The following is a 16,363-nucleotide window of genomic DNA, read 5'->3' as shown; positions in this document are numbered from 1 at the left end:
TATCTATCTATCTATCTATCTATCTATCTATCTATCTATCTATCTATCTATCTCATATCTATCTCATATCTATCTATCTATCTACCTTATATACTCGAGTATAAGCCTAGTTTTTCAGCACAAAATTTGTGCTCAAAAACCCTAACTCGGCTTATACTCGAGTCAACTAAAAACATAAAGACAAAACTCACGTTTCTGACGTCACCCATAGGTCCTCTTCTGTCTGAGACAGTCTGAGACAGAAGAGGATCTATGGGGGACGTCGGAAAGATGAGTACAGTGTTATTTTTTTTCCTACTATAGGGGCTGGGCAGGCTGTATGCTACAGGGGTTGGGCAGGCTGTATGCTACAGGGGCTGGCAGACTATATACTGGGAGGCTGTAACCAATGCATTTCCCACCCTTGGCTTATACTCGAGTCAATAGGTTTTCCCAGTTTTTTGTGTTGAAATTAGGGGTCTCGGCTTATACTCGGGTCGGCTTATACTCGAGTATATACGGTATCTATCTCATATCTATCTATCCTTCTATCTATCCTTCTATCTATCTATCTCCTATCTATCTCCTATCTATCTATCTATCTATCTATCTCCTATCTATCTATTTCATATTTATCTATCTATCTATCCTTCTATCTATCTATCTATCTATCTATCTCCTATCTATCTATCTATCTATCTATCTATCTATCTCCTATCTATCTATCTATCTATCTATCTATCTATCTCATATCTATCTATCTATCTATCTATCTATCTATCTATCTATCTATCTATCTATCTCCTATCTATCTATCTATCTCATATCTATCTATCTCCTATCTATGTATCTATCTATCTATCCTTCTATCTATCTATCTATCTATCTCATATCTATCTATCTATCTATCTATCTATCACATATATGTGCTATCCCTCCTGTGTGTTACATGTGATGTATCATACTCCTCTCACATAAAACATTATAATTCACTCTCAGATTTATCTGGGTGAAAGCCGACCATTAGAAATGAAAGTGGTGAGACCGGGGTGGATGAGCGAGGGGCGAGCAGCTAAGCAGCCGCCCGGCAAATCCATCAATGCTTTTCATTTGTATACACTTGTGTGATAGCACAAACACTATTAAGAGCTTACTGGATTTTTTTTTCGACCAGAGGTGGAGTGACCCAGATTTGTGGTGGAAGCTATTAGACCGGCAGAGATGTCTATGGGCGGCCAGAATACTGGTAATAAATACTGTACGCTCTATAATGTATAGGAGCAGCAATCACATCTGCCACATCTGTCTCTCCCAGACACAACGTATATTCCATATATTCACTTCTGAGATGTAAAAATGACATGTAAGGACATAAGACAATGAAGGGAAAGCTTTATACCATTCTGTATATGTGCCGTTCCCCTGTTATTCCTCCTAGAAATGGATAAACTGTCAAAGGGGTGTGTCCCCTATACAATGAGATCAGTACTATAAATAGTACATTATAATAGGGGGGGGGGGGGGTATTTACATTGGTGGCCCCAGAAGCTTTAAAGGGGGTTTGACCATAAAAGAAAATTCTCAAATTTCAACCCCCCAGTGATGTTTACACAATAAAAATTATTTTTACCCCCTTACTTTACAATTTTACTCAGTTTTGTTCATTTTTTAGCTCCTATCACTCAATGATGGTTGGTGTAATATTCCAGATTGTGAGTGGGGGCTCTCTAAGCAGACACTTCATGATCCCTCTAGTGCTATGAGATACTGTGTGCTGACAATGTGCTTAGATTATCAGGGTACAGGGTTTATCTACACTTTTATTTAGCTTATGAACATTGTACTAGTATTTTACACATAGAGAGAGCGATGAGACAGATCAGAGATGAGAGATGATGAGATTCTGGAGATGCATATAAAACACAATGACACTCTTGGCTCTGCTAATTCAGCTATAACACACAGAGTCAGCCCTGCTATATGCCTCACTCCTGGATAAAGACCTTATCATTCTGAACCTTGTAGAGTAAGACTCTGCACACTGCTGCTTGCTGGCAGGAAGTGCCTGTGTCTGAGCTGGTCTTGTAATGCAGGGAGGAGGGACAGGATGCAGAGAGCACTGCAGTGTGCAGACAAGAGAAGCTATTCATGAGAAGAATTCCACCATTTTCAGAAGATTTACGGTCGTATATAGGGACACCCAAAATTGTAAACACCAGGACTGATAGAGACATGTTGAATGTGTTATTTTGTTATCCTGAGTATATTTAAGAATCTTGTCTTTGTGGGAATACCCCTTTAACGTATGCTACTGGGTCACAGGTGAATCCTTGGCCCCGCCTTTATTCCTGCAGTGTCTCCTGCCTATGCAGACAGTAGATGTAAAGAGATGATAGGGTAGGTAAGGCAATGGGTAAGAGATCCTTTCTCTGTTTAGTAAGCATTGTAAAGCATATTTTCCTTTGTAGTGGCTGATACTACCCCTTTCCCCTCTGCTGGTTCTGCCGCCTGAGGCAAGAGGCTCAACTCACCTCATGGAAGATGCACCCCTGCTGTGAGTACGATTGTTTCAATAAGGCACATAATTTTTGAGTTACACTTTGAGGATTGGTTAGTTACATCACCGTCCTGTAGTTGAGGGCTTAAAGGGATTGTCCACTTTCTGTCAAATGCTTGATTAAGAAATCTAGATTAAATAGTAAGTCCGCAATCAAGACCTGTAGCTTTCAGCCAGAGCAAAGTGTGCCCACACAGGTGCCATGGAGGACCCAGTATTACTCAGACATCCCATTGTGTAATTCTCTATTTCCCCTGCGGGTGAGCTAGTGAGTAACTGAACACTTCCTGCACAGAGCAGATACACTCATGCACATAGAACAGGCTTACATTAACATAATACGGCAGAATTTATAGCCAGATGTTCGTTTTGGATTATTTTCCAGGTCTAAGCATTGCTGATGTGTAATTGAAGGGAGAAAAATAGAAATTAAAGACAATCTCTCATTTCCTGACTCTGCTTTAGTGAATACTTGTATTTCCCAATAAAATAACAAGTAAAAACGTATTTTCTTTGAAAATTCTAATGTATTGTCCCTCTGTTATTCCTCCTGGAAATTTAGGAAAAATCGGTAATTGGGCGCTACCATTCTACAGTCACCCAGGCGATTCCTTACACCTTTTAGCATAGCGGACAGGTCTCCTTTAACAGCACAATTGATGCCACCATCTTCCATCAGACGCACAACACACAATGCTACAGTGTTCATGTAATTTATGGATGTGCTGAGTCATTCAGAGCTCTCACTTTGGGTAGGAAAATACTCAATTACAGATGATTAAGGCAATTGTCATCTTTGGCAGAAGAACAAATAGAAAAAAGACAGCGGATAGTCTCTTCCCGACCCAGAATCTCATAAAGCTTCAGATGTAACAAACACATAGCAACAGAGCTCTGGTAGGAGTGCTTAAAGGGATCATGTCACAAGCTTTTACCCCACTGAAGTAACAGCCCCCTCCGGTAGGGGATGAAAAGCTCTTTCTAGAATGCCCCTTTTCATGTTAAATCTTGCCCATTTACCTATACAAAATCCCATTGAAAGTCATATGTAAATGAGCTGAGAAGAGTCACTTTTTGCTTGAGATGAGTCACACTGAGAGGCTGCGGGGGGAGCGTCACTTCATATGCCCTTGAATAAAACCTTGAATCATGCTTTTAGTATCATAAAAATGCTAAGAATCTCTTCTTACAGATTACTGTGCTTCTGTGATCTACAAAATCGGAGATACAATCAGTTCAAAACATATGCCGGAATGAGATCTGTATTTGAATGATAAGATTCTTATTGCTAATATATGACCCCCAAATTCATAGTTCTAGGTTCTATAGAGGCTAAGATAGAAGTTTTCCTCTTCCAGCCTCTAAAAATGGATGATCTCAGGCAAAAAGTGACTCCTCTCAGCTCATTTGCATATGTTGTTATAGTTTTTTTTTTTTACATATATAGGTAAAGAGGTGAGATTTATCATAAAAGAGGAAGTTTTCCTCTTCCAGCCTCTAAAAATGGATGATCTCAGGCAAAAAGTGACTCTTCTCAGCTCATTTGCATATGTTGTTATAGTTTTTTTTTACATATATAGGTAAAGAGGTGAGATTTATCATAAAAGAGGAAGTTTTCTTCTTCCAGTCTCTAAAAATGGCTCATCTCAGGCAAAAAGTGACTCTTTTCAGCTCATTTCCATATGTTGTTATAGTTTTTTTTTGTATATATAGGTAAAGAGGTGAGATTTAACATATAAGAGGGAATGCTAGAAATTAAATTTCATCCCGTAGACCCCCAGACACATCACAGGGCCTATTAAAGGGTCGGACATTGACCAATAGCATTTCTAAGGTGACAGTACATGCTAAAATTTTCTTTATCAATATCTAATTTTTAAAGGTTACGTAAAGGCAGACGAAATAGGAATTAAACTTTTTGTATGACCAGTGATAAATAAATCTTCAATGTACAAAGAGTCATAAGAGATTTCAATACTCACATTGGTGACGTGTTCGATGTCCCTCCAAATGTTACTTTCCCGGGGGAAATCTGCCAAATCTAAAAAATTATCCACTATGACCTGTCCGATGACATCATGCCTTGAAAAACGGTCAAAATCATAAACCGAAAAATGGAGTTTTCTAGTGGGCAACTCGTTATAGGGAACGGGAAATAAAAAAACTTCATCAAACACCGGATTGAGCGTCTTCCGGTGGACCTTAGTCTGGTGTTTAGTTTTTCGATCCGGAAGCAAATAGATTTTTACGTAAGGATCGGATGTTCCCGAGAAATCCTTTGCGGGCAGGCCGACCGCCTTGTGGATCTTGACTATAAGTTTTTCCAAGTCGCAGTCATATTTAATGATAAAGTTGAGTTTCCCGCAAGATTTGCTATTGTTTCTCCGACCATCGTCGGTCTCCACCGATCTCTGTTTGTAGAGTTCTGGTTTGATACGGCCGATCCCGGTGAGTTGTTCCTGTTTCTGAAACTGCTGGATGTTGAAGTCGGGATTGGAGAGGTTCAGCTGTCTTCTGATGGAGTTATGTCTTAAGAAGGAAGGGAAACAAATTGATTGTTACTTTGGGTCAAATCTCAAGAGGTCATCATAAAGATAATAGTTTGGAGTGGTCTTACATGATGTATGTTTAGAAAAGAGGGAACCTCATAGGGATGGTCAGAGGAAGCTCAGGGGGGTATCTTAAAGCAGTGCAGAGGGTGTGTTCATTCAAGGATCAGGAGCCTCACGAGCTCATAATGTTATTCAACTCCATATGACTAGTACTATAACCAGACAATAATTTGGGCTCCCAGTATAGATTTGTCATTGGGTCCCAGGATCTAAATTGATTCCTTACTGTTATAAAACTTTTCTTTATCTGTTAACTTCCTATTGATGACCCTTGAGTCTAAAGTTCACCCCGTTGTTTGATACCCACAAAATTCTGCATCAGTTCTCCCCACACAGAAGAAGATGGAATGGAACCAACCAGTGATGGACCATCTCCCTCCCAGTACCCTATTGGACATGGAATGGTATATGTACGTCATTGGGTCCAGTAGATGTAAAAACCAAATGGCTACGTCCTATATAATATGACCTATCGGATATACTAGATATATCAAATATTAGAAAAGGTTCAACGAAGCTCCACGTTGAATCATTTTGGATTTCCGTTCAGAAGATGTAAGAGTTTGGGTCTTGGTAACATCTATATTTTTAGTCAATACTTCTACTGGTGCCACAGTAGGGCTTGCTACAACCTTAGGCTAAATTCACACTACAGTATGGGGGACGATACACGTCCCCCATACACTTCTATGGGCTCACGGCGCCCTATGGGAGCGGTACGGTGCAGCACACGTGCGGCACCATACCGCTCCGTAGCCTGGGAAAAGATAGGACATGTCCTATCTTTTCCCGTATTACGGCGCCGTGCGCCATTACTTGCTATGGAGAGGGGCGGGGGTGAGCTGCGCTCACCTCCTACTCCTCTCCCCGCGCTGCCGTGTGCCCGCCGTGCTACGGTGCGGCGGGCTCATGGCAGTGTGAATTTAGCCTTAATCTGTAATACGGTCATGGGTTTACACCTACACTACAGTTAAGAAATTGGAACCTTTACATTCTAGACATCTAGACAATCCATGGATCCACCTACCGATTCACAGTTCCCACCTCTAAACTGACCAACCCAATTTGGGACTGGGTTACTCAGGCCTATTTTCTGTTCGTGTTCTCCTGACATGATAAAGGTAGTGAAGACCTTCTGGCTTTGCTTGTTAGTTAATCCAGCCCCATTTTCTGTCTCCACTTTAGCCGTGACTTAATGTCCCACCAAAAGGCCATCGATTTACCACATCCCTTACATAACGGAGAAGAAATAAACTCCCTTCTATGTGGGAATATGAAGAAGCTCCAGGTCTAGAACCAATAAATGGGCCCTAAAATAAAGTCATCCAAAAAGTTCTAGCGCATAAGTTTTTTTTTTAAGTAGTTTTAGGAATTTTCCTTTTCCATTTGTGCTAATGGACAACATTTTTGATGGCACCAACAGAACACTTCTTTGGATTGTATGATTAACTGACCAAAGTCTAACACATTTTATGGGTATTTTAGGTGGTATTGGGTCTTCGGTAGGATTGGTGACCAGAAAACCAGTAATCACAAATTACGACCCCTGAATTGTATCGAAGAGCCAGTCATCCCATCCCATGAACATGTTCTACTAAGAGGTAAGGTAGAAGAACATTACTAATTTTGATGGTTGGGACAAAATTTACCCTACAGCAGCTATTAAGGGCCACAGTGAGAAGATTCCTTTCACTTGAATTCTCTTACACAAAACTTTTCTAAGCCTTAGGTTATATCAGAAAGAACAGACTTGGTGTCATTTACTTCTGATCACTAAACAGAACATCTCCAAGGTTCTCACATGCCAAGTTCTTCTTGGCCGGCACAACTTCATTAGTGTTCTCCAGCCCAGTCATCTGTACGACAAGTACGTTCAAGTGTCAGTCATCTAGTATTCTTATGAAAATTGACTCTAGTGAAGTCTACGGGGAATGTATTTTAATTTTATTCAACCACAGTCCATCCTTCTACGTAATGGTTAAAATATTAAGCTTATTACCATAATGTATGATGTTGATATAGAGAAGTATCTGGGGACTCTTTGTGATGGACAAAAACTTGGACTCCCAGTCACCTGACAATTACTATTGTCTCTGGTGAGATGATTCCTTCAAGTGAAGAAGCTTTTATTAACTTCAAATATTCCTAGAAATACATGTCTCCTAAGGCCCACTTGTTTTAGAAGACCATCACTTTGTTTGAACCAAATCTTTAGTGCCTTCAAGTTAGACTATGGGGGTCATTTACTAAGGGCCCGATTCGCGTTTTTCCCAACGTGTTACCCAAATATTTCCGATTTGCGCCGATTTTCCCTGTATTGCCCCGGGATCGGATTGTGGCACATCGGCGCTGGCATGCACGCGACGGTAATGGGGGGCGTGGCCGAATGAAAACCTGGCGGATTTGGAAAAACCGGCGCATTTAAAAAAAAAAAGTGTCGCGGAACTCGCGCTTACCTTCACCAGGTATAGGCTCGTGCATTCCGGCGGACCTCGGTGGACTTCAGTGCAGCAGCGACATCTGGTGGACGGTGGAGGAACTACCTTAGTGAATCGCCGGAAGACCCGAATCCACCGCACAGAACGCGCTGCTGGATCGCGAATGGACCAGGTAAGTAAATCTGCCCCTATGTCTATTGGCCAGATGACCACCACTCTAGAAGACCTTTATCAATGAAATTTGAGTGCCCATCTTAGTGGACCACCCACTTAAAGGACAACATAGCAGCCTGCTACCCACCAAACTACTACTTACAAGAGACTGGGTGAATGGAGACAATGGTTCCTACCCCTACATCTACTGGTGGGTTGGTCATATGTCATAATGAAGGTAGTTTGCTACATGGAAGACATGGGCCCAAAATTGGTCTATGTCCATCTCTTGGGTATAAGGTATTTTTGTAAACTTTCCAGCTTGGGTTTGCTCATCTCTTTGGTGGGGGTATCTCTTGAGAGCTCATTGTGGATTCTCAAAGATGACCATGAAGCACAAGGACTCCAGTAAAACTAAACTAAGAGTATATTCCACATGCACACCAGCTTTCTATGGCGACTACCCTCTGTGTGCTCACACATCTCTATAAATTATGCACAATCTCAGTGATCATTCCCATCCAAGCTGCTATTTTTAAGAACAAGGTCTTCTCCACATGAACCATCCACGTCTGCTAATTGACAGCTTTACTAGGTTGTGTAATGGCTTCATCCCGACTAATCCATTTATCACACACCTCTTGCACTTTAAAAACGATTCCTTTCCCTTCTCTGTAAAGCAATTTTCCCTGGTTTATCCATTCAACAAATTTTATATCTGTCGCCCATGGCGGGAATTCTCATTGAGATTCACATGCAGGCTTCAGTCAGATGTTCTGCAGTTCTCCTTGGTAGAACTAGTGAAGATGGCTCCTTACCACATTTCTAGCCATTCTATCATATAGCAGTCTATAGGTCAGTTATGTTACTAAGGACCCGATTCGCGTTTTCCCGACGTGTTACCCGAATATTTCCGATTTGCGCTGATTTTCCCTGAATTGTCCCGGGATTTTGGCGCACGCGATCGGATTGCGGCGCATCGGCACTGGCATGCAAGCAACGGAAATCGGGGGCCGTGGCCAAACGAAAACACGACGGATTCAGAAAAACCGCCACATTTTTCCGAATCCGTCGTGTTTTCGTTTGGCCACGCCACAAAAAAAATGTGTCGCGGAGCTTGCACTTACCTTCACTCAGCCCGGCTCGGTGTATTCCAGTGCATTCCGATGCTCTTCAGCGCAGCAGCGCCACCTGGTGGACGTCGGAGGAACTACCTTAATAAATCCTGGCCGGACCCGAATCCACCGCAGAGAACACGCCGCTGGATCGCGAATGGACCGGGTAAGTAAATCTGCCCCACTCTGTTGAAATCCAACTCTTTCATCTTTCTTTTCCCCCGAAAACCTGCAGTCAAGGAAGAGTCGGAGGCCACTGTACACATTAGACAGACAACTTCCCCATCTACATTTGATGGGTCCACTGCCATTAATCTAATCTATAAATGGGCCTTTGGTACCAACCTAACCCAAATCTCCTTTTAAATTTGACTTCATGGTTGGAAATGGAATATTATCTCCGAGACTCTTCCTGGCTGAGACTTCACCCAATCTTATCTACATGCTACGGAAAAAAAAAATTCAACCTACAAGACACACATGATAAAAATCAAGCAACATTCAGCCCCTAAAACCCTAAAACAGCACTGACTCCTTGATATAAGACCTTAAGAAGGACTTCCAGTTCACAAATAGTAGGGTTTTACCATACTGACACCAATATCTTCACGTGTCACATAGCACAAATATTTCATTAGGCTAAATACTCGAGTGAGATGAAAGATAATGGAATTCACCGTTTTAATTGACATATGAAATGTAATTACTGGATATAATTGACTTCATGGTATCAGTTCTGGATGATCCATGCCAATCAATTTCATTCAGTCACACATGGAAGAAGTTCTTACAGCTCTTCAATGTGTAGTCTTTCCATGTGGTGCTTTCGGTGAACCATGTCATGCCATACATTTCTACTGGTGCCACATTAGAGCTTGATACAACCTTGATCCGTAATATGGTCATGGGTATATACTTACACTACAGTTGAGAAATTGGAACCTTTACATTCTAGACATCTAAACAATCCATGGACCCACCTACCGATTCTCAGTTCCCACCTCTAAACTGACCAACCCAATTTGGGACTGGGTTACTCAGGCCTATTTTCCAGCACGACTTTCCAGGACTGAGGTCATGAAAGGATCCTAAACTGAGACATATTTAGATATATATCTATATATTTATAGACATATAGATTGATTGGTCGTTATGGACATTGGGAGTCATTTACTAAGGGCCCGATTCGCGTTTTCCCGACGTGTTACCCGAATATTTCCGATTTGCGCCGATTTTCCCTGTATTGCCCCGGGTTTTTGCCGCACGCGATCGGATTGTGCCGCATCGGCGCCGGCATGCATGTGCTGGAAATCGGCGGGCGTGGCCGAACGATAACCCGACGGATTCGGAGAAACCGCCGCATTTTTTAAAAAAAAAGTGTCGTGGGACACTTACCTTCACCAAGTATAGGATGTGCACTCCGGCGGACCTCGGGGAACTTCAGCGCAGCAGCGACATCTGGTGGACGTCGGAGGAACTGCCTTAGTGAATCGCCGGAAGACCCGAATCCACCGCACAGAACGCGCCGCTGGATCGCGAATGGGCCGGGTAAGTAAATCTGCCCCATTGAGTAGAGTCATTGGGGCAGATTTACTTACCCGGTCCATTCGCGATCCAGCGGCGCGTTCTCTGCGGTGGTTTCGGGTCCGGCCAGGATTCACTAAGGTAGTTTCTCCGACGTCCATCAGGTGGCTCTGCTGCGCTGAAGTCTGCCGAGGCCCGCCGGAAAGCACTGAAGTTCACCGGCCTATTCCTGGTGAAGGTAAGCGCGAGTCCAGCGACACTTTTTTTTTTTAAAGTGCGGCGTTTTTTTCGAATCCGTCGGGTTTTTGTTCAGCCACGCCCCCCCGATTTCCGCCACGTGCACGCCGCCGCCGATGTGCCACAATCCGATCGCATGCGCCAAAATCCGGGGGATATTCAGGGAAAATCGTTGCAAATCAGAAATATTCGGGTAACACGCCAGGGAAACGCGAATTGGGCCCTTAGTAAATGACCCCCATTGTCCTCATCAGTACTAAGTCATCTTACATATCTCCAGTTTGGAGAACGTCCCGAGAAGGTATAGTAAATGGAAGGCTATAATAAAAAAGTTCTGGACACTGACCGAGCAGATGAGGTTGGTTCTGTGATTTGTCGTTGCATCCGAACATTATGAACAGAGTTTTCCTTGTTGTTGGTCTTGGCTTCCAATGGAATATCGGGAGACGTATGGCTGATCTTCATGGATGACTCTGGAAATAGAGGGGGCTGCCCCAGATAATTATCGCTGTAGTCATGATCATTTGTATCGCTATCCGCATAGTTCAGATGCTCGTGTTCTTTACTTCCTTTAAAGCCCCGTTCTCGCCAAGGAATCCAGCAAAGTTTCCAGGAGACAAAAAGGGAGACACCAAAGAGGGCAAGTCCACAGGCTGTTACCAAAAGAGACAGCAAGCTCACCGAGACATCTGGAATAAGAGGAACAGAAGGTATGTCGTGATAAGTCAAGGATATCTCATGATATAAATATCTAAAATTCTTAGTAATGAGAGTAAAAGCTACTAAATGTTCAATCCATATTGACATGGAAGACCTCTTCACCTAAGTATGTTGTCAAAATATTTATACGGGTTGGCTTGGAGTTGACATACATGGCCTATCGACAAGATAGGCAAGAGATATATGAATGGTAGGAGCCAATTGTCAGCTGTTTGGTCTGAAGTAAGTTAAGGTAAGAGGCCAATGCTTCATTGACACCTTTTGATCGCCGTAAGGAGATGGAACTAACTGATATTGTCTACCTCCAATTTACATCAGGCCATACAGTTTATCACCACCCAACAGGACTAGTACCCTTCATCACCATTAACCTTCACCAGTGGTCACCATGCAGATGACATTTGACATATGTTTATTTACTACCCGGCCAATAGGACATCAATCAAACCAGAGGAGACATCCCTCATGACTCTTCTCTACCATGTGACTCATTACAGGTCATTTAGTAGAATGTTCAAAGATTCTTCTTAGCGTAATGCCGAATCTCCTAGAATAGTGACAGAGAGCAATGTAAAAGTGTCACTCTCTCCTAGATGTCCCATTTTTGGGACAGGTTCCATTATAACTAATTATGGTAGTAATTATAAATAACTAGTTAATAATTAATTGAGTACATGGTTTCAACTAATATTATTTTATATTAATACCAGTGTGAATATTGTCAAACTTTCCAACTTTTACTAAAAAACTGGGTTAACCTACAATACAAGTTTATCTACACATTTTTGGAGATAAGTTAATGATTACTGGGGGTCTGGCTGTGGGGACTCCCATAAATCTGGAGAAGAAGGGTCCATATGTCCCTCTGTGAATGAAGCCCTAGTACGCAAGCTTTACTGGGTTCACTTCTATAGCACTGCCAAAACCTTGTCTTGTTCTTCACCATAGTAGATGGAACCCCAACGACCTCTAGCTTATCACCCCTGTGGATAGAGGTTAATGTGGTTGTCCAGTTACAATAATTTAGCCCCTTTCCTACAGGATAAGGACTAACTTGGTGATCAGTGGAGGTCTTAGTGGTGGGATCCCCATGGATCACGAGAAGGGGTGTCCATTGTAGTGAGAATGAACAGATCAACCAGTCGCATTTGTGCCCTGCTGCTCTGTTGATCTCTATGGTGCTGATGAATAGGGCTCTATGGTGCTGATGAAGAAGGCTATGTACAACGCATGTCCGAGCCCCCGTTCATTCGGTGTGAAACAGGGATACAACTGACCCCATTTCTCATGGTCTGTGTGGGTCCCACCACTGGTCATGGATAGGAGATAACTTGGTGTGACTGGACAACACCTTTAAATTGGTAAGGTTTGTCAACAGGCCTTCGACACGAGGCCAGCAAACAACGTCACACCCCTTTCTATATGCCACAGCCATTTTGTGATATAGGCACTGGCACATACCGGTTGCATCCCTTTTACGAGCTGCCCCCAGCATGTAGAGTACTTGTGCCATATATGAAATGATTCAGAATCCGAAAAATGTAGAAGATTGGTCCATTTTTCCAGGGCTCTGGAAGGTCTCACCCTTATTTTGGTCGCATAAGTTGTCAAGCATCCTATGTAATCCTACGACGCAGACTCAAGCAATGGGTGCATCGCCATCATACATCGAATTCACAGTCAAATGAATATCTGAAGAGTTCATTGTGTTGTCATAGTTGCCAAAGACTATTAACGGTGCCGGAGGGATCCACCGGATGCACATTATATAATTTAATAGCTGTGAAAAAAACTATATCTTTGCTAGAACAAATCCTGTGTATTATTAAGTGGAGCTGAAGTGGAAAAAGGGAAGATTGTGAAGTCTCTGAAGTGGGATTCAACCTCCACAGAATCTAATTAATAATGTATCCCGGATTCTTCGGCACGCATCGCTGCTCTGTTGAATCAGCTTAACATGTTTCACTTACAGTTAATTCGCTGCACTTTCAGGCAACCATTATCATCGACTACGTGAATGTACTTAACCGATGCCGTTTGACAATGTCCTGTCTGCATTGTATTTTGTCTGGATCAGACTGCAGCTCATCCAACACAAAAACAAGAGGAGGAAGTTTTCTTATTGGTTTCTGTGAAAAGGAATATATAGATTGCCACTGAAAATTAGCATATTTACTATATAACCTCAACCCCGCCCATGAGGTTCTTCACAGTTTACCTTCCATTGTTACACTCACACCTTAAGATCCCCCTTAGTGGCTCCTAGGTTTAGGTTCCACACTCTAGAGGCCCTGCCAGTAGGTTTAGACTTTACACCCTAGAGGTCCTGTCAGTAGGTTTAGACTCTACACTCTATAGGTCCTGTCAGTAGGTTTAGGTTCCACACTCTAGAGGCCCTGCCAGTAGGTTTAGACTTTACACTCTAGAGGTCCTGTCAGTAGGTTAAGACCCTACACTCTACAGGTCCTGTCAGTAGGTTTAGATTCTACACTCTACAGGTCCTGTCAGTAGGTTTAGACTTTACACTCTACAGGTCCGGTCAGTAGGTTTAGATTCTACACTCTACAGGTCCTGTCAGTAGGTTTGGATTCTACACTCTAGAGGTCCTGGCAGTAAGTTTAGACCCTACACTCTAGAGGTCCTATCAGTAGGTTTAGACTCTACACTCTAGAGGTCCTGTCAGTAGGTTTAGACCCTACACTCTGGAGGTCCTGTCAGTAAGACTAGATTCTACACTCTAGAGATCCTGTCAGTAGGTTTAGACTCTACACTCTAGGGGTCCTGTCAGTAGGTTTAGACCCTACACTCTGGAGGTCCTGTCAGTAGGACTAGATTCTACACTCTAGAGATCCTGTCAGTAGGTTTAGACTCTACACTCTATAGGTCCCTGTCAGTAGGTTTAGGTTCCACACTCTAGAGGTCCTGCCAGTAGGTTTAGACTTTACACTCTAGAGGTCCTGTCAGTAGGTTTAGACCCTACACTCTGGAGGTCCTGTCAGTAGGACTAGATTCTACACTCTAGAGATCCTGTCAGTAGGTTTAGACTCTACACTCTAGGGGTCCTGTCAGTAGGTTTAGGTTCCACACTCTAGAGGTCCTGCCAGTAGGTTTAGACTTTACACTCTAGAGGTCCTGTCAGTAGGTTTAGATTCTGCACTCTAGAGGTCCTGTCAGTAGATTTAGATTCTACACTCTAGAGGTCCTGCCAGTAGGTTTAGACCCTACACTCTGGAGGTCCTGTTAGTAGGTTTAGATTCTACACTCTGGAGGTCCTGTCAGTAGGTTTAGGTTCCACACTCTAGAGGTCCTGTCAGTAGGTTTAGACTCTACACTCTATAGGTCCTGTCAGTAGGTTTAGACTCTACACTCTGTAGGTCCTGTCAGTAGGTTTAGACTCTACACTCTGTAGGTCCTGTCAGTAGGTTTAAATTCTACACTCTAGAGGTCCTGCCAGTAGGTTTAGACTCTACACTCTAGAGGTCCTGTCAATAGATTTAGACTCTACACTCTGGAGGTCCTGTCAGTAGGTTTAGACCCTACACTCTAGAGGTCCTGTCAGTAGGTTTAGACCCTACACTCTAGAGGTCCTGTCAATAGATTTAGACTCTACACTCTGGAGGTCCTGTCATTAGATTTAGACTGTACACTCTGGGGGTCCTGTCAGTAGGTTTAGACCCTACACTCTAGAGGTCCTGTCAGTAGGTTTAGGTCTTTGAACCAGTTGTATATGTACTGACTCAGTGGCAGATGCTTCATGATAACTAATGGCTCTACATTAATAAAATGTGGCCCACCAAGGTGGTTATTGGTGGGCCATTCACACTTGGGTGTCATCTCAGCAATCTCTGTACGTACATATAATAATCCAAAGAGCTTATTATATGGATGCTTGGGCTGGTTGGCATGCTATATACTGCTTACAGATGGTATCCTGAATTGGGGGAAGCTAGGGGACCACTCAGGCTAAGGGGTCAACCAAGAGAGTCAACGGCCTATAGATCTTCCTAAGCCTGGACACATAGGACGTTCCAAATAACCCCCAGGTTTCATGCCAGGTTCTGTATGGACAGCTCCGTATCTCAGCCCTAAATCTGTCTCTGTGGTCAGGGCCAGGAAGTTCTCTATTGATTACAGTTTCTTCAAAGAGCCTTTCTATCTTCTCAAGTATCTCATGAGTCCTCCTACTACTCAGTATACAGCATAATATAACACAACCAATGCTTTATCTGCAACCTCAGACCTGCCAGGAGAAAAGAGGTTAATCAAATGTCCCTGGAAGTGTGAGGATCTAGATGTGACGTTAATATGATGAGAGTAAAGCTGGCTGTACATAATAGGTTAATATCTGACCTCTTATAATCAAGAGAAAGGGTTAACAGCCTAGTGAACATGGAGCCCCCCAACTCTCATCCGAGGACAGTTATTGGGGAGGTATAGATAGGTCATGGGAGCATAATAATATTAATATTCTCGACACTGAAGTGAGATAGAAAACTTACTATCATCTGCAGCAGTCACTTTTTGTCCATGCCTGGGTTCCATTCTCAAACCTCCTTTGCCTTACTATATACTTCTATGGTGAGTTGTAATGTGATCCCTCAGTAAGTAGGCAGTCAGTCTTGGGAGCCCAAGACAGATTCAGCATATATTGTAATGTAAGTTTAGGGAGGTGGGAATAGTGTTAGTTAGTTGAGATCCGTTCTGACTCATTAGCATAATTCTAAAAGTTGATTTTAGAAGGAAGGAGGCCATGGATAACAAATATAAGAAGATGACCACAGTCCCGGTGCCTGGATCTATGAGTAATGTCCCTGGTTTATCATGATGGATTTTGATGGTAGATTCCCTTTAACTAAAGTAAATCCGTTCTGCTTTCCTGTCAGCAAAATGAATACTTGTAGTCAGAAGAATTTCTTTCTTATGCCATTCCTTCTAGAAATAAAATGACAAGTGGGCGTTACCATTCCCTCTTGTCAGTTTTACTTAAGGACACCCCTTTAAGTGCCGGCTATCAGCAGGTAATCATCA

At 42.8% G+C, this 16,363-nt stretch overlaps 1 protein-coding gene across 2 annotated transcripts in view; it reads right to left on the bottom strand.

Moving 5' to 3' along the window:
* Nucleotides 1–16,363, bottom strand: part of SYT9 (synaptotagmin 9) — a 108,912-nt gene that overhangs the window by 59,457 nt on the left and 33,092 nt on the right. For both annotated transcript variants that reach the window (XM_072118632.1, XM_072118633.1), the window contains exons 2-3: nt 10,962–11,304; nt 4,519–5,065 (exon numbers count right to left, since the gene is read on the bottom strand). In XM_072118632.1, the coding sequence (XP_071974733.1) occupies nt 4,519–5,065; nt 10,962–11,304 (890 nt within the window). The remainder of the gene's footprint in view (nt 1–4,518; nt 5,066–10,961; nt 11,305–16,363) is intronic.

The sequence above is a fragment of the Engystomops pustulosus genome, chromosome 7 (assembly GCF_040894005.1).
Source record: "Engystomops pustulosus chromosome 7, aEngPut4.maternal, whole genome shotgun sequence".
Taxonomy (NCBI): domain Eukaryota; kingdom Metazoa; phylum Chordata; class Amphibia; order Anura; family Leptodactylidae; genus Engystomops; species Engystomops pustulosus.
This window is presented reverse-complemented; position numbering and strand designations above follow the sequence as displayed.